The 26,802-nt window shown below is 47.4% G+C and overlaps 1 protein-coding gene across 1 annotated transcript in view; it reads left to right on the top strand.

Annotated features, from left to right (window-relative positions):
• Nucleotides 1-26,802, top strand: part of MYBBP1A (MYB binding protein 1a) — a 647,917-nt gene that overhangs the window by 310,945 nt on the left and 310,170 nt on the right. Inside the window, exons 17-19 of the mRNA XM_069226890.1 lie at nt 4,489-4,644; nt 5,966-6,130; nt 10,105-10,262. Coding sequence (XP_069082991.1) covers nt 4,489-4,644; nt 5,966-6,130; nt 10,105-10,262 — 479 coding nt within the window. The remainder of the gene's footprint in view (nt 1-4,488; nt 4,645-5,965; nt 6,131-10,104; nt 10,263-26,802) is intronic.

Here is a 26,802-nt window from a genome sequence, read left to right as displayed (position 1 = left end):
ACTTACCCAGTGTACATCTGTTCGTGGCTTGAGACGCTGCAGATTCACATGCGCCCTCCTACCTCCCCGGGAGCCTGTAGCCGTCGTAAGTTGAATGGAAATTGTAAATTTGTAAATAAATACTATTTTAATACACATTATGTACATACATACTTACTCCATTGCATGGGCACTTTTAGTATATTCACAAATCCTACCTCACCCTCTGCGGGGAAAACAATCTAAGATGGAGTCGACACCCATGCGCAATGGAGCCGAAAGGGAGCAGTCCCTCAGTCTCGTGACTCGAAAAGACTTCTTCGAAGAAAAACAACTTGTAACACTCCGAGCCCAACACTAGATGGCAGGATGATGCACAGCATGTGAATCTGCAGCGTCTCATGCCACGAACAGATGTACACTGGGTTAGTGTCATTTTCCATATATATATATGTTCGATGGCATGTGTAGCTGCAGATACACATGCTGTGCACATCCCGCCATCTGGTGTTGGGCTCGGAGTGTTACAAGTTTTTTTTATTTTTATATATATATATATTTTAGGGAGTGAGCAGAAGCACATCAGCGCTGGTCAGTAGTGGTAAAATGTGCAGTCCTAAGGCAAACTAAAGCGAATTCAGCAAAAATTGTAGGAAAGAAGGCAAGAGGTTTGGGGGAAGACCACCTTAGGGCTGACAGGTCTAACAGTAGTATGACGAAGTAATGATCTTTTCAAATTGTTTCACTTGGTTTAGGTAATACCACTGTTATTATCAGTGCCTCTATTATCATCCAACAGAGGCAAATGAATATGCCCACTATTTGCTTTATGATCCTGCTACTGAACCTACATTGCAGTGATTAGAGCCAATATTCTAAGGATTCTGAATGGCTGAGCAAAGTGCAACATTTTGTGCAGAGTGCTTATTAACTTTAGGAGTTTGATAGAGCGCATGCCAAGCTCTCGGAAGTTGGTAAGTGGCACAGTACTAGACAGCACAATGCACAGTTGTATTTTTGAACTTTAGACATATTGGCCTAATTACAGCTCACAGTTCTCCGTTTTTACTGATTTTTACAGATAAATACAGACAGAAAACAGTGTGTTAGCTGTAGGAAGTTGGCTCTGTATGTGCTATTTCAAAGTAAGGAATAGCATGCACAGAGTCCAAGGGTTCCCCTTAGAGGTAAAATAGTGGTAAAAATAGATAATACTAATGCTCTATTTTGTGGTAGTGTGGTCGAGCAGTAGGCTTATCCAAGGAGTAGTGTTAAGCATTTGTTGTACATACACATAGACAATAAATGAGGTACACACACTCAGAGACAAATCCAGCCAATAGGTTTTTATATAGAAAAATATCTTTTCTTAGTTTATTTTAAGAACCACAGGTTCAAATTCTACATGTAATATCTCATTCGAAAGGTATTGCAGGTAAGTACTTTAGGAACTTCAAATCATCAAAATTGCATGTATACTTTTCAAGTTATTCACAAATAGCTGTTTTAAAAGTGGACACTTAGTGCAATTTTCACAGTTCCTAGGGGAGGTAAGTATTTGTTAGGTTAACCAGGTAAGTAAGACACTTACAGGGCTTAGTTCTTGGTCCAAGGTAGCCCACCGTTGGGGGTTCAGAGCAACCCCAAAGTCACCACACCAGCAGCTCAGGGCCGGTCAGGTGCAGAGTTCAAAGTGGTGCCCAAAACACATAGGCTAGAATGGAGAGAAGGGGGTGTCCCGGTTCCGGTCTGCTTGCAGGTAAGTACCCGCGTCTTCGGAGGGCAGACCAGGGGGGTTTTGTAGGGCACCGGGGGGGACACAAGCCCACACAGAAATTTCACCCTCAGCAGCGCGGGGGCGGCCGGGTGCAGTGTAGAAACAAGCGTCGGGTTTGTAATGGAAGCCAATGGGAGATCTAGGGATCTCTTCAGCGCTGCAGGCAGGCAAGGGGGGGGTTCCTCGGGGAAACCTCCACTTGGGCAAGGGAGAGGGACTCCTGGGGGTCACTCCTCCAGTGAAAGTCCGGTCCTTCAGGTCCTGGGGGCTGCGGGTGCAGGGTCTCTCCCAGGTGTCGGGACTTAGGATTCAAAGAGTCGCGGTCAGGGGAAGCCTCGGGATTCCCTCTGCAGGCGGCGCTGTGGGGGCTCAGGGGGGACAGGTTTTTGTACTCACAGTCTTAGAGTAGTCCTGGGGTCCCTCCTGAGGTGTTGGATCGCCACCAGCCGAGTCGGGGTCGCCGGGTGCAGTGTTGCAAGTCTCACGCTTCTTGCGGGGAGCTTGCAGGGTTCTTTAAAGCTGCTGGAAACAAAGTTGCAGCTTTTCTTGGAGCAGGTCCGCTGTCCTCGGGAGTTTCTTGTCTTTTCGAAGCAGGGGCAGTCCTCAGAGGATGTCGAGGTCGCTGGTCCCTTTGGAAGGCGTCGCTGGAGCAGGATCTTTGGAAGGCAGGAGACAGGCCGGTGAGTTTCTGGAGCCAAGGCAGTTGTCGTCTTCTGGTCTTCCTCTGCAGGGGTTTTCAGCTAGGCAGTCCTTCTTCTTGTAGTTGCAGGAATCTAATTTTCTAGGGTTCAGGGTAGCCCTTAAATACTAAATTTAAGGGCGTGTTTAGGTCTGGGGGGTTAGTAGCCAATGGCTACTAGCCCTGAGGGTGGGTACACCCTCTTTGTGCCTCCTCCCAAGGGGAGGGGGCCACAATCCTAACCCTATTGGGGGAATCCTCCATCTGCAAGATGGAGGATTTCTAAAAGTCAGAGTCACCTCAGCTCAGGACACCTTAGGGGCTGTCCTGACTGGCCAGTGACTCCTCCTTGTTGCTTTCTTTGTTCCCTCCAGCCTTGCCGCCAAAAGTGGGGGCAGTGGCCGGAGGGGGCGGGCAACTCCACTAAGCTGGAGTGCCCTGCTGGGCTGTGACAAAGGGGTGAGCCTTTGAGGCTCACCGCCAGGTGTCTCAGCTCCTGCGTGGGGGAGGTGTTAGCATCTCCACCCAGTGCAGGCTTTGTTACTGGCCTCAGAGTGACAAAGGCACTCTCCCCATGGGGCCAGCAACATGTCTCTGGTGTGGCAGGCTGCTGGAACTAGTCAGCCTACACAGACAGTCGGTTAAGTTTCAGGGGGCACCTCTAAGGTGCCCTCTGTGGTGTATTTTACAATAAAATGTACACTGGCATCAGTGTGCATTTATTGTGCTGAGAAGTTTGATACCAAACTTCCCAGTTTTCAGTGTAGCCATTATGGTGCTGTGGAGTTTGTGTAAAACAGACTCCCAGACCATATACTCTTATGGCTACCCTGCACTTACAATGTCTAAGGTTTTGTTTAGACACTGTAGGGGTACCATGCTCAAGCACTGGTACCCTCACCTATGGTATAGTGCACCCTGCCTTAGGGCTGTAAGGCCTGCTAGAGGGGTGTCTTACCTATACTGCATAGGCAGTGAGAGGCTGGCATGGCACCCTGAGGGGAGTGCCATGTCGACTTACTCGTTTTGTCCTCACTAGCACACACAAGCTGGCAAGCAGTGTGTCTGTGCTGAGTGAGAGGTCTCCAGGGTGGCATAAGACATGCTGCAGCCCTTAGAGACCTTCCTTGGCATCAGGGCCCTTGGTACTAGAAGTACCAGTTACAAGGGACTTATCTGGATGCCAGGGTCTGCCAATTGTGGATACAAAAGTACAGGTTAGGGAAAGAACACTGGTGCTGGGGCCTGGTTAGCAGGCCTCAGCACACTTTCAATTGTAAACATAGCATCAGCAAAGGCAAAAAGTCAGGGGGCAACCATGCCAAGGAGGCATTTCCTTACATTAGCCGTCTGTATTCATTTATAAAAGCAGACAAATACAAAAATGTGGGCCTCTAGTGATCGACTCTCAGTGCTGCCTTTCATGATGTACAGACCATCAGATGAGCAGATAGCAGGGGGAGTTAAAAAAACAAAACAAAAGCAGCATGAGCTTTCGTTAAATACAGGTGTACGTTAACACATTAGAGGTATAATGCAAACTGTTGGTGTGATGTTTAATTATATTTGGCTGCTTAATTTGCTAAAACATGATGGGCATCACAATATAAGCAAATGAGTATTGATTAAATAAGTATGAAACTATGCAATTTTACACCCTCATCTATTTTCAAAACACAAAATAAGTGTAGATATATACCAATAAAATGGCCAAAACCAAATATGGATAAATACAGATGGAAGTGGTAAAAATATAAATACTGTAACAGTATACACAATGTACATTCACACATCTTTACAGGACCTATATTTGTAATTTCTGGTTCAGAGTAATACGGTTGTTTGTCCAGAATTCCATGATTCTCTGGCAAAATGTTGAAGCCTGAATTAAAACTCAAGTTTCCAGATTTCAAAGTAGGCAACTTGGCAGCTAGACCACATCACACACACCTTTCCTTTAAATGTGACTTTGTGTGTGTACTTTATTTCCATTAGTGTAATGCTTCAAAGATTGTTAAAGAATGCTACATTTTCTATTGATGTTATATGTCAGGATGATGAAGAAAGTAATGAATCTTCAGACGACAGCTCTGAGGACGGGGATGCTGAAGCAAAAGATTCTGACAACGAGGAAGAGAAGAACCCAGAAGATGTCGATGAAAATTTCCGTCAGCAGCTGATGACAGCTTTCAAGGCTGCAAATGCTTTGGTAGGTGCAGGCATTCAGATTTCGTCAGGGAAGCAGAGAATAATACTGAAGGCTGTGGCAGTTCTGTCCGGTGGTGTATCAGCCCCCCATTAATCTGGCTTACAGACCATGAGTTCCATATGAACTTGATGCTTTTAGCAAGAGTCTGACATATGGCAAAAGGGGTGGATTTCGCAGAGGTGGCTGAGTAATTCGAGCCATTGATTAGCTGATCTGGATTTTTAGGGAGTAGCTTAGAATGTTAATAACACTGCAGTATAGTCAGACTCCATGAAATAGGGGTATAGGTCAAAGGCGTGAGAAGTAAGGACATGATAACTAATGACAGTGACAGAGTGGAGTAACTCTTTGTTTCCAGAGCACCTGCCAGGAATTTTCTTGTATAATTTCTACTGGATATGCTTTCATTCCTTTGTGGTCTGTGAACCTTGCTATTCTCTCACACCCCTTCCACTACCTTCTACAACCCTGTTCCATCCTATCCACTCTGTCCACATGCACCTGTGCATTTGCTCCCCATCCACTCGCTTATCCTCAGCCCATCACTTATGTGCACGGCCATTCATTTTCTCCTTTCTGTCCTTTCTTCCAACCCCCATGCACACTGCCACGTCTGCCTCCTCGCTATCACTTTGTCCATCCATAAGACTAATCCTCGCTCTCACTTTGCAAAATAAAAAAAATAAAAAACAGCATTTTACTTTTTTGGCACATTAAACCAAAATTATGTATCTCAGGTCTGGGGCCTTTGTGTGAATTTTCTTGTTTTTCTTCCTGTGAACTTTAAAGTTGTTAGTGAAGAGTTACAACCCGTACCTATTTACAACAATAATGTTTTATTGCAGACAATCATTCAGCACTTTTATATCTACAATGTCTGAAAAGCATGATATTAAAAAAACAAAAAAATATCTCTAGTAAAACGACCACCTCAAAAATGCTTTAAAGTTCACGTTTTTATTTCAAGTGTACGAGACATGCTGATTATGTTGCATATACTTTAATTAAAAACAAAATGGCCATTGTACCAGTAAAGGCCAAGCCTTTTGGCTTTTCCAAAGTTTGTTCACGTGAGAGAGGTGGTGCGAGTGATTATTATTTGAAGAACATGGCAGACTAGATCATGTGTGCGTGAGGTCGGAGGTGAGTATCTTTTCAGTATTTTAGATGCACAGAGCACTGTTGTCTTTTGCTTTCTGCCCTGATGACATTGTAAGAACATCTACCAGCGGCAGTGCAGACTCCAATTTTGCCTCGCTGTGCACATCATAGTAATCTTTTTTTAAATGTGCTCCACTACTTTTTATTTATAAACCTGAAGGATACAGAGGACAGTGATGCGGATGTTGATGATGACACCATGTTGGCTCTTGACGAAAACATCTCAGCCCTTTTTGCCGAGCAGAAAAAACGCATCCAAGCCAAGAAAGACGAGAAGGAAAAAATCCGCAAAGAGAAAATATTGAGGCGGGATTTCAAAACTAAGGTTTGAAAGTTGTTCTATTTATGTTTTTGCAATTACTTGTGTGGTTGGTCGTCTGTTCTTTAAGTGGTTTGGGTCTGTCCATGTCTTAGACCCAGCAAAGATTTCTGTATTAAACTGTTAAGGCTGCTCTGTGTCCTTCATGAAGGGGCCAGAAATAAGCAGGAGGGGTTCTCATTCTCTCAGCTGTGTCTGTGACCAGGGAGGTGGCAGCAAAATGCAGAAGGGAGTTGCCACTCAGCGGAGTCCAGCTTTAGAATGTTTCTCACTCTGGGTCCGGCTTTATAGAGGGAGAGAAAATGCAGGAGATGGTTTCCCCCTATGGCTGTTAGCTGTGTCCAGCTTTTTAAAGGGGGAGAAACATTATTCTCACACTCTCAGCTGTGTCCAGTTTAAGGGAGGTGTCAGGAAGATGCAGAAAAGAAAATCCTTGTATCTGTGTCCATATTGAGGGAGGGGTTAGGGAAAGGGAAACCAAGAAGAAGTTCTCCCTCTGGATCTCAGCTGGGATGGGATGGGGCTGGAAGATGGAGGAGCTAATTCTCACTCAGTTATATCCAGCTTCAGAGACTGGGTGGGAAGATGCAGGAAGGGATTCTACACTCATAGTTGTTTTCAATGTCTGGGAGAGGAACATGAAGATGCAGCAGGGGTTTCTTGCAAGAGGAGTTCCAGTCTGGCTCTCAGATGTATCTAGCTTCATGGAAGCAGCTGAGAGATGCAGGAGTACTTTCAGCCGTGTCCATCTTCAGGAAAGGGGCAGGAAACTTCAGGGGTTGGTTTCTTACTACTCTATCAGGTGTCTCCAGCTTCATAAAAGAGTCATACAAATTCAGGAGGGCGGTTTTTAGTATCTCAGCTGTGTCTAACTTTAAGAAGGAGGCATGAAGTTGCAATGGTGGGGGAGGGAGATTTTTACTTTACTACTGTCTCAATGTCAGCTTAACTTTATTCTTTTACTGAACAGCTCTTGTGCTGGTTTCTCTGAGCCTGACATTGTCTCCTGGGAGAGAAGCAAGCCATATATTAGGAGATGTCAAGAACTGTAAGATAAGAATAATTGAATCACTTTTCAGCATCAGTGGTTTCGCCATGTCCCACTCCATGTCTGAAAATATGCAGTACTGTCATTTATTGCAGTACCATCTCAAACACAAAGATGTTCATTACAGCAAATTACAAAACGCATCTCGTTTTTTTCCAGCCCTGTTAGTGCAGCTTTTCTGTTACAACTGGTTCAGTTTCTGCAGTTATCGGGCGTTCTTTGCTTACTAACTGTGGCAGTTGACAGCAAGTTATAAACCTCTGTGAGAAGCATATAAACCTCTGTGAGAAGCATAATGTATAACATCCTCTTTAAAGAAAATGTCATCAGAACTCCTTTAGCCTTTAAGGTTTTTAGGGCACCGTCATATTAGCAAAACCAATATATGTCTGTCTGTATGTGTGTGGTATTTCTATAGCCTGAGCGGAGTGCTGTAAATGAAGTGTACTTCGTTGGAACTTTCAAAAATCATAATTTTGTATCTGCCCGGCATATAATCCTCGTTCACCCCTTCTCTGTAGTCGTGTTGAAATATATTGTTGCACCCAACAGCACTGTAGAGACTGACCAATAATGGATTTTCTTTAGCAGCACAATATGAATTGTCTGTTGCTGCTTGAATAATGTTAACTGGATTCATTTTCATGGTGCTCATCTTATTGACATCAGAAAGATAAAAAGCTGAATTGGCATTGCACAGATTCCTACTTATGGAATACTGGTCTCTGACTGAGCTCTCAGTCCACTGAAGCTACAGCTGTAACAATATATGATTTATTTCTGCAGTTTTGAAAAAATATGGTGATATTAGCTTTGCCTTGCCGATGTCAAAACTGCTATGACAATGAATGCTTATGTAAACACTGGTAAGATCTGATTTATTCATGATCTTATGAATTATAAAAAAAAGTGTGTGATATATCTGTGCGTGTATGTGACGGCTTCCATACGAAATGTTTGCACATCCGTGTGGCATGACCCTAGGCACCATTTTTTCTATCATAAATGTACCTGTTTCAACATGGCAAACAACACTTGGCTCATTAAATTAAAAAGAAAATATAGGAATTGTAACGTGTTAGTAAAAATGGAGCAACCCAACAGTAAATGAAAGTTGCTGGGCAAACCAATTGAAGGTCCGCCATCGACAAGGGGGGGCCTCAGCCCCAACTTCTTCAACATTTATGTAACGCCACTGGCCAAGATTGTTCGCTCCCATGGACTCAAAATCATCTCTTATGCTGATGACACCCAACTAATACTCTCCCTTGCTGAATACCACGCCACCCCCAGTGACAACTTCAGCAACGCCATGACACACGTCGCCGAATGGATGAAATCCAGCTGCTTTAACTGAACACGTACAAGACAGTAGTAATCATCTTAGAAAGCAACCCCTTCCCCTGGGGTGGTGGCCTTCCAAGCTTGGAGAACCACCGTCACTGACTGACCACACCTGTACCTCAATATCATCTTAGACCGCAAACTCACCTTCAAACAGCAGATAAATGCAGTGGCTTCTTCCAACTTCCACAACTTCTGCATGCTACAGAAGATCAAATGGATCGCCACCGAAACCAGAAAAATGGTAACCCAAGCCATCATCGCCAGCAGGCTAGACTATGGAAACACTCTCTACGTAGGACTCCCTGCCAGGCTCCTCCACTGCCTCTAGACCATCTAGAAAATAGCAGCGAGACTTGTCCTAGACCTTCCCAGAAGAACCCACATCACCCCAAACTCTAAGATGTACACTGGCTGCCGGTAAACAAGAGGAGCAAATTCAAAGTTCTTACCATTGCCTACAAAGCCCTCCACAACATTGGACCTAAACTTATCAACCGCAGACTCTCCTTCCACCAGCCAACCAGGAAGGAACTAAAGACTTGGCTCTTTGAGGAGTAGCTCGGACACAGAGCAACAACCCTGAACACCTGGGTAACCCCTCGGGGTGATAAGCCGTGCTTTACATATACTATGATTGATTGAATGAGAGCTGCTGAGTACGATTCTGAAGCAGGAAAGCCAGTGTTACAAGTTTTGCTCACTGTTTCACTAGAGGTAGGAATCAACCACATGGGAGTCAGCCTTGGCCCTGTTCCAGTAAGAACAGTATAGTCTCAACTACCATAAAATTCTCAACCTCTCATGGGTTTCAGCCTTATTGGCCATCAGTAGACACATATAGTTTGAGAACTATAACATAGGCAGCTATTGGTTTATCTCACTGGAAAAAAACCAAGCTAGCGGTTTAAGTTGTAGCATATTTTATTATATGGAATTATTATAGTTGTATTTATAGCTCTTCATACTTCTGCTAAAGGTTGCCCTGGAACAAGAATAAGCCTGATTTGAATAGGCTGTAAAGGCACAGGCGATCCAAAGAATCTCTGCAGCTGCCTTGGCATTACTGTTTTTGCTCCTGAGTGCACAAATAAAACATTTGTTGTCCGGTGCATATAGCCCTTTATGGCAAATAAATGCCAGTTCGGTTTGGGGTGCAGTAAGTGCGTTTGGTTTAGAAGATTCCAGCAGTCACAATTCAGCTACTTGCATTCCTCCTCAATAAAGAGCACACTGTTTTGGAGAAGTAAATACTCGGTATGATTGTGTTTTCCTTTCTGACAGATGGCTCTGAGTCTGCCATTATCCCTTCGACCGCTGCCTTAATATGCCCTGTAGATTCAGTCGGTGTGCTTCTTTGCCTGCATCCAGTTGTGTGCAAGGGTGTCTGCTAGTGAAGTTGTGGTTTGAAGTGGTGCATGTTCTTGTGCCAGACTACTTGCCCTTCACCTACTAATCAGTATTTCATGTACAAATGTTAGGCTTTGCTTAACGGACAGAAGCTAAACCATTGGCTTTTAACAGATACACGGGGTCTGTAATTCACTCACCACTCGCAGGTGTCTTATAACTGCTTGTGATGTTGCAGGTGCTGGATCTAATTGAGGTGTTCTTGAACAAGCAGCCAGAGAATCCGCTGGTATTTGACATCATTGAGCCCCTCCTGTCGGTCATCGAACAAAGCATGAGCTCGGACACAAACCAGCAGGAGCAGGACTTCCTGCGGAAGACGGCCCACATTTTCAAGTGAGTGATCGTCTCCTCCTGATTTGTGGTAGAAATCAAGGGTCTTTTCATTGGCTTTTTTTAATTGTAAATGAGTATCGCTTGTTTTGCCATCAAACATTTTTTGTGTTTGTTTTGTGTGTGCTTAGATAGTTAGGTAAATGAAAAGAAACCTATGGTATGAATCCATGTTAGTCTGTACATATGCAAAACCCATTTGAATACATGTGTGTAAAGAAATGGCTCCCTGTTGCAGTTACCCCCCACTTTTTGCCTGATACTGATGCTGACTTGACTGAGAAGTGTGCTGGGACCCTGCTAACCAGGCCCCAGCACCAGTGTTCTTTCACCTAAAATGTACTTTTGATTCCATAATTGGCACACCCTGGCATCCAGGTAAGTCCCTTGTAACTGGTACCCCTGGTACCAACGGCCCTGATGCCAGGGAAGGTCTCTAAGGGCTGCAGCATATCTTATGCCACCCTGGGGACCCCTCACTCAGCACAGACACACTGCTTGCCAGCTTGTGTGTGCTGATGAGAACAAAACGAGTAAGTCGACATGGCACTCCCCTCAGGGTGCCATGCCAACCTCACACTGCCTATGCAGTATAGATAAGTCACCCCTCTAGTAGGCCTTACAGCCCTAAGGCAGGGTGCACTATACCATAGGTGAGGGCACCAGTGCATGAGCACTATGACCCTACAGTGTCTAAGCAAAACCTTAGACATTGTAAGTGCAGGGTAGCCATAAGAGTATATGGTCTGGGAGTCTGTCAAAAACGAACTCCACAGCTCCATAATGGCTACACTGAATACTGGGAAGTTTGGTATCAAACTTCTCAGAATAATAAACCCACACTGATGCCAGTGTTGGATTTATTAAAAAATGCACACAGAGGGCATCTTAGAGATACCCCCTGTATTTTACCCAATTGTTCAGTGCAGGACTGACTGGTCTGTGCCAGCCTGCTGCTGAGAGACGAGTGTCTGACCTCATGCGGTGAGAGCCTTTGTGCTCTCTGAGGACAGAAACAAAGCCTGCTCTGGGTGGAGGTGCTTCACACCTCCCCCCTGCAGGAACTGTAACACCTAGCAGTGAGCTTCAAAGGCTCAGGCTTCGTGTTACAATGCCCCCGGGCACTCCAGCTAGTGGAGATGCCCGCCCCCTGGACACAGCCCCCACTTTTGGCGGCAAGTCCAGGAGAGATAATGAGAAAAACAAGGAGGAGTCACTGGCCAGTCAGGACAGCCCCTAAGGTGTCCTGAGCTGAGGTGACTCTGACTTTTAGAAATCCTCCATCTTGTAGAAGGAGGATTCCCCCAATAGGGATAGGAATGTGACCTCCTCCCCTTGGGAGGAGGCACAAAGAGGGTGTACCCACCCTCAGGTCTAGTAGCCATTGGCTACTAACCCCCCAGACCTAAACACGCCCTTAAATTTAGTATTTAAGGGCTTCCCTGAACCTAAGAATTTAGATTCCTGCAACTTACCGAAGAAGAAGACTGCTGAGCTGAAAACCCCTGCAGAAGAAGAAAGAAAACACCAACTGCTTTGGCCCCAGTCCTACCGGCCTGTCTCCTGCCTTCTAAAGAACCCTGCTCCAGCGATGCTTTCTCCAGGACCAGCGACCTCTGAATCCTCAGAGGACTGCCCTGCTTCCAAGAGACCAAGAAACTCCAGAGGACAGCGGCACTGCTCCAAAAAAACTGCAACTTTGTTTCAAGGAGCAGATTTAAAGACCCCTGCAACTCCCCGCAAGAAGCGTGAGACTTGCAACACTGCACCCGGCGACCCCGACTCGACTGGTGGAGAACCAACACCTCAGGGAGGACCCTCCGGCGACTCCGAGTCCGTGAGTAACCAAAGTTGTCCCCCCTGATGTTCAGTCGCACAAGCAAGGGGCCAGAGTCCTGGCCTTGTGCCATCTTCTCGGGACGGCTAGCAAAACGTGCATCGTGCTTAACCTGAATCTAGTTAAGAGGAAGCGAGTATTTGTGCTACGTACCATCACCAAATAAGGCTTCATGCCCAGGGTGGGTTTCACTGGGGGAATGAGCTCGTACATAGTGTTTCAGAGGTTGTCCAGGTTTTCTGGAATTCTCTTAAGGTTAAGAAAACTGATGTGTTATTCTTTTCGTGTTGGTTCTAGTAATTCTGTCAGGGTTATAAGAAAGAGATGGGTTGACCGAGAGCACAGAACGATTCTAACATGTTAACCATTTGATTTGATGGACCCTGTCTAACTTTAGGCAGTCCTTATTGATGGTCTTATTATCAAGAAACGGGCCACTCAGAGAGGGCGAGAACATCAGAAAGATACCCCATGCTAAGTTCCTCATGGACTACATAGGTCGGTGTACTCTGGGAAAGTAACGAGGTGTCTGTAAAAATAATTCTCTAAAATCTGCAAAATAGATGCATCCTTATACCCCCAAATACTGCTCCCATGGGATGCAGCATAAAGACACTTAGATTGTAATATATTGATCATAGTGGAAGGGGGGCTTGAAACCCAGTCTGGTAGAAAAAATACAAAGAGAAGAAATTGACATAATCATAGCAAGTTTTTTAAAAGGTAAGGTCGTGGACTAAGTGCCCTTTGATTGAAGTGAACCCTCAAACATGGGAATACAGATACTTTGGAGATTCCCTTGCTGGAGATAAAATACTGGCAGGTTTTAGTAGATTTTGGAAGTGCCAGTCATAATATGGGATTCGGCACAGTTAATCAATAAGTCCAAGGAAGTCATAAACACTTCAAAAGAATGTAATGAATGCTTTATCCAATTATGGTGCAAGCTAGCAAAACTGCATAATTGGCGTAAAGAAGTGGTGAAATTGGTCTTCCATCGGCTGTGAGCAAGTCTCTAGCACCCTAAAAGAAGGGGCGACTCAAGCTGATTAATGTAAAGAGTGAATAAAAAGTGGCTAGAATACAGCCCTGTCTGACCCCCCTTTTTACCTCAAAGTTTACCATGTACTGGCCATTCAGGCCATATCTTATGACAGCAGATATGTCCCTTTAGAAATCCCTTAAAAAGAGGTCAGTGCTAGTATTCACTCCAATTGAGCTCAACAGAGACCAAAGTGTATTTCTTGTGACTCAGTCAGAAGTATCTGACAGCTACATAAAGGCCATGTGTAAGCTCCCACCCCCCTCTCCCCTGCTACGCTACCACATATTTGTAAAAAATGGATGTCAATTTAAACACTAATCAAGAGTACTCCATTCAGGTCTAAAACCAAACTTTAGATTGGAAAGATTCCTTTCCATCCAGGAGGTAAGTTGTGGTCAGCACCACCTGACCCACAACCTTTGCCACTGAGTCAGTTAGGGAGATGGAGTGTGTAGGAAGCTGGCTCTTTATATACTATATCATAATGAGATAGTGCAGAGAGTCCAGGAGCTCCCCGGAGGCTTAACAGAGGCTAAAGTAGATAATACTAATGCTTTCTTTTGTGGTAGTGCGGTCCAGCAGTTAGGCTGATCAGAAGGTAGTGCAAATCATTTGTTGTACACACACAGACAATAAAGGAAGCACGCACTTCCAGGCCAATGATTCTAGATCCACAAAATTCAAGTTGCAGGTAAGTACCTGAATAAATAAGTACTCAAGATATGTATCAATACCACTTTGATTAGAATTCGCAAGTTATACAGTTTTTAAATGAATGACAATAATCGTTTTTAAAAGTTGACAGTGCAATTTTCAGAAACAGTTCCTGGGGGGAAGAAAAGTTAGTATGGATTTGAGTAAGTATTCAACTTACAGTTTCAATCTCAGGGGGTTAGGAAATCCACAGTTTGGGGTTAAAGATAACCCCAAACACCCAGCAACACGGGCTGGCCGGGTGCAGAGGTCAAAGATGAGGCAAATTTAAAGTGGGCTCATATGGAGGCTAGGGGCACAGTGGATCAGGCCTGCTTGCAGGTGTACCGGTGTCTTTGGAGGGCAGACCATGGGGGTTTAGAGGAGCCACGGGGGGAGGGAGGGGGCACAGGTAAGCACCAAACACACACCCTCAGCGGCACAGGGGTGGCCGGGTACAAGGTGCAAACTCAGCTTTGGGCTCATAATACTTTCCTGTACGGGGACCCCAGGGGTCACTTAGAAGCTGCAGACTGGGTCCAGGAAGTCTGGTCTGGAAAACCACGAGCTGGACAGGGAGGAAGACTGCCTTCTGGACATTGCTGCACCGGAGTTCGGATTCCCCATGGGCAGGGGGCTGTGGGTGCAGTGTACCTTTTGCCGATGGGTATCCTCATCTGGTTCGGTCGTGGTCAGTGGGGGGGCCTCTGGATTCAGGCTGCAGTCATCGTGTTGGACAGGAGGAGTCAACCCAGGGTGGGCACTTGCTCGGAATCGCCTGGGGACCACCTCTAGTCGGTTGGGCCACTTGCACACGGGTCATGGGTGTCAGGTGCAGAGTGGTCAGGACTCGCAGATCCGAGGTGGTTCTGGAGTCCTTAGATGGAGTTTCTTCTTTGACAGGGCTGCTGTCCACGGGAGTGCTTGGTCCTCTGTGATGCAGGCAGTCCCCTGGAGGCTTCTCAGTGGTCGCTAAACCAGACGGATGCGTTGCTTTCTTTTGCAGGGCTTTTGAAGCTGGAGACAGGCCGGTAGGGCTGGACCCTAGTCAGTTTTTGTCCTCCATCTTCTCTGCTGGTGTTTCAGCTTAGCCGTCCTTCTTTCTTCTTGTGAGGTCCTGTAAGGAAATGCCTCCTTGGCATGGTTGCCCCCTGACTTTTTGCCTTTGCTGATGCTATGTTTACAATTGAAAGTGTGCTGAGGCCTGCTAACCAGGCCCCAGCACCAGTGTTCTTTCCCTAACCTGTACTTTTGTATCCACAATTGGCAGACCCTGGCATCCAGATAAGTCCCTTGTAACTGGTACTTCTAGTACCAAGGGCCCTGATGCCAAGGAAGGTCTCTAAGGGCTGCAGCATGTCTTATGCCACCCTGGAGACCTCTCACTCAGCACAGACACACTGCTTGCCAGCTTGTGTGTGCTAGTGAGGACAAAACGAGTAAGTCGACATGGCACTCCCCTCAGGGTGCCATGCCAGCCTCTCACTGCCTATGCAGTATAGGTAAGCCACCCCTCTAGCAGGCCTTACAGCCCTAAGGCAGGGTGCACTATACCATAGGTGAGGGTACCAGTGCATGAGCATGGTACCCCTACAGTGTCTAAACAAAACCTTAGACATTGTAAGTGCAGGGTAGCCATAAGAGTATATGGTCTGGGAGTCTGTCAAACACGAACTCCACAGCACCATAATGGCTACACTGAAAACTGGGAAGTTTGGTATCAAACTTCTCAGCACAATAAATGCACACTGATGCCAGTGTACATTTTATTGTAAAATACACCACAGAGGGCACCTTAGAGGTGCCCCCTGAAACTTAACCGACTATCTGTGTAGGCTGACTAGTTTTAGCAGCCTGCCACAAACCGAGACATGTTGCTGGCCCCATGGGGAGAGTGCCTTTGTCACTCTGAGGCCAGTAACAAAGCCTGCACTGGGTGGAGATGCTAACACCTCCCCCAGGCAGGAATTGCCACACCTGGCGGTGAGCCTCAAAGGCTCACCTCCTTTGTGCCAACCCAGCAGGACACTCCAGCTAGTGGAGTTGCCCGCCCCCTCCGGCCAGGCCCCACTTTTGGCGGCAAGGCCGGAGAAAATAATGAGAAAAACAAGGAGGAGTCGCTGGCCAGTCAGGACAGCCCCTAAGGTGTCCTGAGCTGAGGTGACTCTAACTTTTAGAAATCCTCCATCTTGCAGATGGAGGATTCCCCCAATAGGGTTAGGATTGTGTCCCCCTCCCCTTGGGAGGAGGCACAAAGAGGGTGTACCCACCCTCAGGGCTAGTAGCCATTGGCTACTAACCCCCCAGACCTAAACACGCCCTTAAATTTAGTATTTAAGGGCTACCCTGAACCCTAGAAAATTAGATTCCTGCAACTACAAGAAGAGGGACTGCCTAGCTGAAAACCCCTGCAGAGGAAGACCAGAAGACGACAACTGCCTTGGCTCCAGAAACTCACCGGCCTGTCTCCTGCCTTCCAAAGATCCTGCTCCAGCGACGCCTTCCAAAGGGACCAGCGACCTCGACATCCTCTGAGGACTGCCCCTGCTTCGAAAAGACAAGAAACTCCCGAGGGCAGCGGACCTGCTCCAAGAAAAGCTGCAAATTTGTTTCCAGCAGCTTTAAAGAACCCTGCAAGCTCCCCGCAAGAAGAGGGAGACTTGCAACACTGCACCCGGCGACCCCGACTCGGCTGGTGGAGATCCGACACCTCAGGAGGGACCCCAGGACTACTCTGATACTGTGAGTACCAAAACCTGTCCCCCCTGAGCCCCCACAGCGCCGCCTGCAGAGGGAAGCCCGAGGCTTCCCCTGACCGCGAGTCTTTGAACCTAAAGTCCCGACGCCTGGGAGAGACCCTGCACCCGCAGCCCCCAGGACCTGAAGGACCGGACTTTCACTGGAGAAGTGACCCCCAGGAGTCCCTCTCCCTTGTCCAAGTGGAGGTTTCCCCGAGGAATCCCCCCCCTTGCCTGCCTGCAGCGCTGAAGAGATCCCGAGATCTCTCATAGACTAACATTGAAAACCCGACGCTTGTTTCTACACTGCACCCGGCCGCCCCCGCGCTGCTGAGGGTGAAATTTCTGTGTGGACTTGTGTCCCCCCCGGTGCCCTACAAAACCCCCCTGGTCTGCCCTCCGAAGACGCGGGTACTTACCTGCAAGCAGACCGGAACCGGGGCACCCCCTTCTCTCCATTCTAGCCTATGTGTTTTGGGCACCACTTTGAACTCTGCACCTGACCGGCCCTGAGCTGCTGGTGTGGTGACTTTGGGGTTGCTCTGAACCCCCAACGGTGGGCTACCTTGGACCAAGAACTAAGCCCTGTAAGTGTCTTACTTACCTGGTTAACCTAACAAATACTTACCTCCCCTAGGAACTGTGAAAATTGCACTAAGTGTCCACTTTTAAAACAGCTATTTGTGAATAACTTGAAAAGTATACATGCAATTTTGATGATTTGAAGTTCCTAAAGTACTTACCTGCAATACCTTTCGAATGAGATATTACATGTAGAATTCGAACCTGTGGTTCTTAAAATAAACTAAGAAAAGATATTTTTCTATACAAAAACCTATTGGCTGGATTTGTCTCTGAGTGTGTGTACCTCATTTATTGTCTATGTGTATGTACAACAAATGCTTAACACTACTCCTTGGATAAGCCTACTGCTCGACCACACTACCACAAAATAGAGCATTAGTATTATCTCTTTTTACCACTATTTTACCTCTAAGGGGAACCCTTGGACTCTGTGCATGCTATTCCTTACTTTGAAATAGCACATACAGAGCCAACTTCCTACATTGGTGGATCAGCGGTGGGGTACAAGACTTTGCATTTGCTGGACTACTCAGCCAATACCTGATCACACGACAAATTCCAAAATTGTCATTAGAAATTGATTTTTGCAATTTGAAAAGTTTTCTAAATTCTTAAAAGACCTGCTAGGGCCTTGTGTTAGATCCTGTTTAGCATTTCTTTTAGAGTTTAAAAGTTTGTAAAAGTTTGAATTAGATTCTAGAACCAGTTGTAGATTCTTAAAAAGTATTCCAACTTTTAGAAGCAAAATGTCTAGCACAGATGTGACTGTGGTGGAACTCGACACCACACCTTACCTCCATCTTAAGATGAGGGAGCTAAGGTCACTCTGTAAAATAAAGAAAATAACAATGGGCCCCAAACCTACCAAAATACAGCTCCAGGAGCTTTTGGCAGAGTTTGAAAAGGCCAACCCCTCTGAGGGTGGCAACTCAGAGGAAGAGGATAGTGACTTGGAGGAAAATTCCCCCCTACCAATCCTATCTAGGGAGAACAGGGTCCCTCAAACCCTGACTCCAAAAATAATAGTCAGAGATGCTGGTTCCCTCACAGGAGAGACCAACACCTCTGAAATCACTGAGGATAGCCCCAGTGAAGAGGACATCCAGTTAGCCAGGATGGCCAAAAGATTGGCTTTGGAAAGACAGATCCTAGCCATAGAGAGGGAAAGACAAGAGATGGGCCTAGGACCCATCAATGGTGGCAGCAACATAAATAGGGTCAGAGATTCTCCTGACATGTTGAAAATCCCCAAAGGGATTGTAACTAAATATGAAGATGGTGATGACATCACCAAATGGTTCACAGCTTTTGAGAGGGCTTGTGTAACCAGAAAAGTGAACAGATCTCACTGGGGTGCTCTCCTTTGGGAAATGTTCACAGGAAAGTGTAGGGATAGACTCCTCACACTCTCTGGACAAGATGCAGAATCTTATGACCTCATGAAGGGTACCCTGATTGAGGGCTTTGGATTCTCCACTGAGGAGTACAGGATTAGGTTCAGGGGGGCTCAAAAATCCTCGAGCCAGACCTGGGTTGACTTTGTTGACTACTCAGTGAAAACACTAGATGGTTGGATTCAAGGCAGTGGTGTAAGTAATTATGATGGGCTGTACAATTTATTTGTGAAAGAACACCTGTTAAGTAATTGTTTCAATGATAAACTGCATCAGCATCTGTTAGACCTAGGACCAATTTCTCCCCAAGAATTGGGAAAGAAGGCGGACCATTGGGTCAAGACAAGGGTGTCCAAGACTTCAACAGGGGGTGACCAAAAGAAAGGGGTCACAAAGACTCCCCAGGGGAAGGGTGATGAGACAACCAAAACTAAAAATAGTAAAGAGTCTTCTACAGGCCCCCAAAAACCTGCACAGGAGGGTGGGCCCAGAGCCTCTTCACAAAACAATGGGTACAAGGGTAAAAACTTTGATCCCAAAAAGGCCTGGTGTCATAGCTGTAAATAGCATGGACACCAAACTGGAGACAAGGCCTGTCCCAAGAAAGGTTCCACTCCAAACTCCCATCCAGGTAACACTGGTATGGCTAGTCTCCAAGTGGGATCAACAGTGTGCCCAGAGCAAATCAGGGTCCACACTGAAGCTACTCTAGTTTCTGAGGGTGGGGTGGATTTAGCCACACTAGCTGTCTGGCCGCCTAACATGCAAAAATACAGACAGCAACTCTTAATTAATGGGACTAGAATAGAGGGCCTGAGGGATACAGGTGCCAGTGTCACCATGGTGACAGAGAAACTGGTTTCCCCTGGCCAATACCTGACTGGAAAAACTTACACAGTCACCAACGCTGACAATCAGAAAAAAGTACATCCCATGGCAATGGTTACTTTGGAATGGGGAGGGGTCAATGGCCTGAAACAGGTGGTGGTCTCCTCAAATATCCCAGTGGACTGTCTGCTTGGAAATGACCTGGAGTCCTCAGCATGGGCTGAGGTAGAACTAAAAACCCATGCAGCAATGCTGGGTATCCCTGAACTGGTGTGTGTGAAAACAAGAGCACAGTGCAAGGCACAGGGTGAACAAGTAGAGCTGGAGTCTGGAAGAATGGCCCAGCCTACCAAGAGGAAAGGAAAGTCAGTTGGGAAACCAACTGCAACACAGCAAAAGAAAGGGAACCTCTCTTCTCAGGAAGAAGTTCTGCCCTCTGAGGGAACTGAGCCTTTGGAGCTTGAACCTTACCAGGTTGAGCTCTTAGGCCCAGGGGGACCCTCAAGGGAGGAGCTGTGTAAGGGACAAGAAACCTGTCCCTCTCTTGAAGGCCTTAGGCAGCAAGCTGCTGAAGAGTCCAAAGGCAAGAAAAATGGAACGCATAGGGTCTATTGGGAAGATGGACTCCTGTACACTGAGGCCAGAGACCCCAAACCTGGTGCCACTAGGAGAGTGGTAGTGCCTCAGCTGTTCAGAGAGTTCATCCTAACATTGGCCCATGACATTCCCCTTGCTGGACATTTGGGACAAACCAAGACGTGGGAGAGGTTAGTCAACCACTTCTACTGGCCCAATATGTCCAACATGGTTAAGGAGTTTTGCCTCTCCTGCCCCACCTGTCAAGCCAGTGGTAAGACAGGTGGGCATCCAAAGGCCCCCCTCATTCCACTTCCCGTGGTGGGGGTTCCCTTTGAAAGAGTGGGTGTGGACATAGTTGGTCCACTAGAACCTCCCACAGCCTCAGGAAATATGTATATCCTGGTAGTAGTGGATCATGCTACCAGGTATCCTGAAGCTATTCCCCTTAGGTCGACTACTGCCCCTGCAGTAGCCAAGGCCCTCATTGGTATCTTTACCAGAGTGGGTTTCCCTAAGGAGGTGGTGTCTGACAGAGGTACCAACTTCATGTCAGCATACCTAAAGCACATGTGGAATGAGTGTGGAGTGACTTACAAATTCACTACACCATACCATCCACAAACTAATGGCTTGGTTGAGAGATTCAACAAGACATTAAAAGGCATGATCATGGGGCTCCCAGAAAAGCTCAAAAGAAGATGGGATGTCCTCTTGCCATGTCTGCTTTTCGCTTACAGAGAGGTGCCACAGAAGGGAGTAGGATTCTCACCCTTTGAACTTCTGTTTGGTCATCCTGTAAGGGGACCACTTGCCCTTGTTAAAGAAGGCTGGGAGAGACCTCTCCATGAGCCTAAACAGGACATAGTGGACTATGTACTTGGCCTTCGCTCTAGAATGGCAGAGTACATGGAAAAGGCAACCAAAAACCTTGAGGCCAGCCAACAGCTCCAGAAGTTTTGGTATGACCAAAAGGCTGCACTGGTTGAGTTCCAACCAGGGCAGAAAGTCTGGGTTCTGGAGCCTGTGGCTCCCAGGGCACTCCAGGACAAATGGAGTGGCCCTTACCCAGTACTAGAAAGGAAGAGTCAGGTCACCTACCTGGTGGACCTGGGCACAAGCAGGAGCCCCAAGAGGGTGATCCATGTAAACCGCCTTAAGCTCTTCCACGACAGGGCTGATGTCAATCTGTTGATGGTAACAGATGAGGATCAGGAGGCAGAGAGTGAACCTCTCCCTGATCTTCTATCATCAGACCCAAAAGATGGCACAGTAGATGGAGTGATCTACTCAGACACCCTCTCTGGCCAACAGCAAGCTGATTGTAGGAGAGTCCTACAACAGTTTCCTGAACTCTTCTCCTTAACCCCTGGTCAGACCCACCTGTGTACCCATGATGTGGACACAGGTGACAGCATGCCTGTCAAGAACAAAATCTTTAGGCAGTCTGACCATGTCAAGGAAAGCATCAAGGTGGAAGTCCACAAGATGCTGGAATTGGGAGTAATTGAGCGCTCTGACAGCCCCTGGGCTAGCCCAGTGGTCTTAGTCCCCAAACCTCACACCAAAGATGGAAAGAAAGAGATGAGGTTTTGTGTGGACTACAGAGGGCTCAATTCTGTCACCAAGACAGATGCCCATCCAATTCCAAGAGCTGATGAGCTCATAGACAAATTAGGTGCTGCCAAATTCCTAAGTACCTTTGACTTGACAGCAGGGTACTGGCAAATAAAAATGGCACCTGGAGCAAAAGAGAAAACAGCATTCTCCACACCTGATGGGCATTATCAGTTTACTGTTATGCCCTTTGGTTTAAAGAATGCCCCTGCCACCTTCCAAAGGTTGGTGAATCAAGTCCTTGCTGGCTTGGAGTCCTTTAGCACAGCTTATCTTGATGATATTGCTGTCTTTAGCTCCACCTGGCAGGATCACCTGGTCCACCTGAGGAAGGTTTTGAAGGCTCTGCAATCTGCAGGCCTCTCTATCAAGGCATCCAAATGCCAGATAGGGCAGGGAACTGTGGTTTACTTGGGACACCTTGTAGGTGGAGGCCAAGTTCAGCCACTCCAACCCAAGATCCAGACTATTCTGGACTGGGTAGCTCCAAAAACCCAGACTCAAGTCAGGGCATTCCTTGGCTTGACTGGGTATTACAGGAGGTTTGTGAAGGGATATGGATCCATTGTGACAGCCCTCACTGAACTCACCTCCAAGAAAATGCCCAAGAAAGTGAACTGGACTGTGGAATGCCAACAGGCCTTTGACACCCTGAAACAAGCAATGTGCTCAGCACCAGTTCTAAAAGCTCCAGATTATTCTAAGCAGTTCATTGTGCAGACTGATGCCTCTGAACATGGGATAGGGGCAGTTTTGTCCCAAACAAATGATGATGGCCTTGACCAGCCTGTTGCTTTCATTAGCAGGAGGTTACTCCCCAGGGAGCAGCGTTGGAGTGCCATTGAGAGGGAGGCCTTTGCTGTGGTTTGGTCCCTGAAGAAGCTGAGACCATACCTCTTTGGGACTCACTTCCTAGTTCAAACTGACCACAGACCTCTCAAATGGCTGATGCAAATGAAAGGTGAAAATCCTAAACTGTTGAGGTGGTCCATCTCCCTACAGGGAATGGACTTTATAGTGGAACACAGACCTGGGACTGCCCATGCCAATGCAGATGGCCTTTCCAGGTTCTTCCACTTAGAAAATGAAGACTCTCTTGGGAAAGGTTAGTCTCATCCTCTTTCGTTTGGGGGGGGGTTGTGTAAGGAAATGCCTCCTTGGCATGGTTGCCCCCTGACTTTTTGCCTTTGCTGATGCTATGTTTACAATTGAAAGTGTGCTGAGGCCTGCTAACCAGGCCCCAGCACCAGTGTTCTTTCCCTAACCTGTACTTTTGTATCCACAATTGGCAGACCCTGGCATCCAGATAAGTCCCTTGTAACTGGTACTTCTAGTACCAAGGGCCCTGATGCCAAGGAAGGTCTCTAAGGGCTGCAGCATGTCTTATGCCACCCTGGAGACCTCTCACTCAGCACAGACACACTGCTTGCCAGCTTGTGTGTGCTAGTGAGGACAAAACGAGTACGTCGACATGGCACTCCCCTCAGGGTGCCATGCCAGCCTCTCACTGCCTATGCAGTATAGGTAAGCCACCCCTCTAGCAGGCCTTACAGCCCTAAGGCAGGGTGCACTATACCATAGGTGAGGGTACCAGTGCATGAGCATGGTACCCCTACAGTGTCTAAACAAAACCTTAGACATTGTAAGTGCAGGGTAGCCATAAGAGTATATGGTCTGGGAGTCTGTCAAACACGAACTCCACAGCACCATAATGGCTACACTGAAAACTGGGAAGTTTGGTATCAAACTTCTCAGCACAATAAATGCACACTGATGCCAGTGTACATTTTATTGTAAAATACACCACAGAGGGCACCTTAGAGGTGCCCCCTGAAACTTAACCGACTATCTGTGTAGGCTGACTAGTTTTAGCAGCCTGCCACAAACCGAGACATGTTGCTGGCCCCATGGGGAGAGTGCCTTTGTCACTCTGAGGCCAGTAACAAAGCCTGCACTGGGTGGAGATGCTAACACCTCCCCCAGGCAGGAATTGCCACACCTGGCGGTGAGCCTCAAAGGCTCACCTCCTTTGTGCCAACCCAGCAGGACACTCCAGCTAGTGGAGTTGCCCGCCCCCTCCGGCCAGGCCCCACTTTTGGCGGCAAGGCCGGAGAAAATAATGAGAAAAACAAGGAGGAGTCGCTGGCCAGTCAGGACAGCCCCTAAGGTGTCCTGAGCTGAGGTGACTCTAACTTTTAGAAATCCTCCATCTTGCAGATGGAGGATTCCCCCAATAGGGTTAGGATTGTGTCCCCCTCCCCTTGGGAGGAGGCACAAAGAGGGTGTACCCACCCTCAGGGCTAGTAGCCATTGGCTACTAACCCCCCAGACCTAAACACGCCCTTAAATTTAGTATTTAAGGGCTACCCTGAACCCTAGAAAATTAGATTCCTGCAACTACAAGAAGAAGGACTGCCTAGCTGAAAACCCCTGCAGAGGAAGACCAGAAGACGACAACTGCCTTGGCTCCAGAAACTCACCGGCCTGTCTCCTGCCTTCCAAAGATCCTGCTCCAGCGACGCCTTCCAAAGGGACCAGCGACCTCGACATCCTCTGAGGACTGCCACTGCTTCGAAAAGACAAGAAACTCCTGAGGGCAGCGGACCTGCTCCAAGAAAAGCTGCAACTTTGTTTCCAGCAGCTTTAAAGAACCCTGCAAGCTCCCCGCAAGAAGCGTGAGACTTGCAACACTGCACCCGGCGACCCCGACTCGGCTGGTGGAGATCCGACACCTCAGGAGGGACCCCAGGACTACTCTGATACTGTGAGTACCAAAACCTGTCCCCCCTGAGCCCCCACAGCGCCGCCTGCAGAGGGAAGCCCGAGGCTTCCCCTGACCGCGACTCTTTGAACCTAAAGTCCCGACGCCTGGGAGAGACCCTGCACCCGCAGCCCCCAGGACCTGAAGGACCGGACTTTCACTGGAGAAGTGACCCCCAGGAGTCCCTCTCCCTTGTCCAAGTGGAGGTTTCCCCGAGGAATCCCCCCCCTTGCCTGCCTGCAGCGCTGAAGAGATCCCGAGATCTCTCATAGACTAACATTGAAAACCCGACGCTTGTTTCTACACTGCACCCGGCCGCCCCCGCGCTGCTGAGGGTGAAATTTCTGTGTGGACTTGTGCCCCCCCCCGGTGCCCTACAAAACCCCCCTGGTCTGCCCTCCGAAGACGCGGGTACTTACCTGCAAGCAGACCGGAACCGGGGCACCCCCTTCTCTCCATTCTAGCCTATGTGTTTTGGGCACCACTTTGAACTCTGCACCTGACCGGCCCTGAGCTGCTGGTGTGGTGACTTTGGGGTTGCTCTGAACCCCCAACGGTGGGCTACCTTGGACCAAGAACTAAGCCCTGTAAGTGTCTTACTTACCTGGTTAACCTAACAAATACTTACCTCCCCTAGGAACTGTGAAAATTGCACTGTGTCCACTTTTAAAAAAGCTATTTGTGAATAACTTGAAAAGTATACATGCAATTTTGATGATTTGAAGTTCCTAAAGTACTTACCTGCAATACCTTTCGAATGAGATATTACATGTAGAATTCGAACCTGTGGTTCTTAAAATAAACTAAGAAAAGATATTTTTCTATACAAAAACCTATTGGCTGGATTTGTCTCTGAGTGTGTGTACCTCATTTATTGTCTATGTGTATGTACAACAAATGCTTAACACTACTCCTTGGATAAGCCTACTGCTCGACCACACTACCACAAAATAGAGCATTAGTATTATCTCTTTTTACCACTATTTTACCTCTAAGGGGAACCCTTGGACTCTGTGCATGCTATTCCTTACTTTGAAATAGCACATACAGAGCCAACTTCCTACAGGTCCCCAGTAATCTGATGAACTGGGCACAGGGGAGCCATTAAATCCTGGATTTTAGGGGTGTTACAGAGGTCAGAGGGCAGTAGCCAATGACTGCTGTCACTGAGGGTGGCTATACTCTTCCTGTGTTCACTCCCTTTGGGGGGGGGGGGGGGTGGGGGGGGGTACACAAACCTAGCCCTATTGGTCCCTGTCCTCCAAACTGGTCAGCCCTACACTAGCAGTTTGGCTAACATACAGGGGGCATCTCTAAGATGGCCTGTGGGTGCATTTCTCAATAAATCCAACACTGGCATCAGTATGTGTTTATTGAGCATCGAAGTGTGATACCAAACTTCCCAGTATTCAATGAAGCCATTATGGGGCTGTGGAGTTCGTAATGACAGTCTCCCAGACCATATACACAAAATGGCCACACTGCACTTACAATGTCTAAGAATGGACTTAGACACTGTAGGGGCATATTGCTCATGCAGCTATGCCCTCACCTGTGGTATAGTGCACCCTGCCTTAGGGCTATAAGGCCTGCTAGAGGGGTGACTTACCTATGCCACAGGGAGTGGTTTGTGGAAGGCCATGTCGACTTTGCCTTTTCCTCCCCACCAGCACACACAAGCTGCAAAGACAGCGTGGATGTGCTTTGTGAGGGGTCCCCCAGGGTGGCATAATACATGCTGCAGTACCTTTTACAAGGGTCTTAACTGTGTGCCGGGGTGTGCCAATTGTGGAAACAAAGGTACAGGTTTTGGGAAAGAACACTGGTGCTGGAGCCTGGTTAGCAGGATCCCAGCGCACTCTCGGTCAATTTGGCATCAATATCAGGCAAAAAGTGGGGGGATAACCATGCCAACAAGGGCACTTTCCTAAAGGGTGGTAATAATTAGGGCCTCCTTTATCTCCCTTGTTAAAAATGGGCACAGTAGCAGATTGAGGCCAAGATCTGGGCAAGCCTTGTCTAAATGCAGCATTAAAACCCTGTGTCAGAAATGGGCCCATAAACTGGGTTCTGTCATAAACAAATTCCAGGGCACCACATCCAGCGCTGGAGCCTTATTCCTAGTTTGTAAGTGTAAAGAAATGGCTCCCTGTTGCAGTTACCCCCCACTTTTTGCCTGATACTGATGCTGACTTGACTGAGAAGTGTGCTGGGACTCTGCTAACCAGGCCCCAGCCCCAGTGTTCTTTCACCTAAAATGTACCATTGTCTCCACAATTGGCACAACTCTGGCACCCAGGTAAGTCCCTTGTAACTGGTACCAAGGGCCCTGATGCCAGGGAAGGTCTCTAAGGGCTGCAGCATGTCTTATGCCACCCTAGGGACCCCTCACTCAGCACAGACACTCCTTGCCAGCTTGTGTGAGCTGGTGGGGGAGAAAATGACTAAGTCGACATGGCACTCCCCTCA

The sequence above is a fragment of the Pleurodeles waltl genome, chromosome 3_2, assembly GCF_031143425.1.
Source record: "Pleurodeles waltl isolate 20211129_DDA chromosome 3_2, aPleWal1.hap1.20221129, whole genome shotgun sequence".
NCBI lineage: Eukaryota > Metazoa > Chordata > Amphibia > Caudata > Salamandridae > Pleurodeles > Pleurodeles waltl.
Note: the sequence above shows the minus strand (reverse complement) of the source record. Positions and strands in the feature narration are given on the sequence as shown.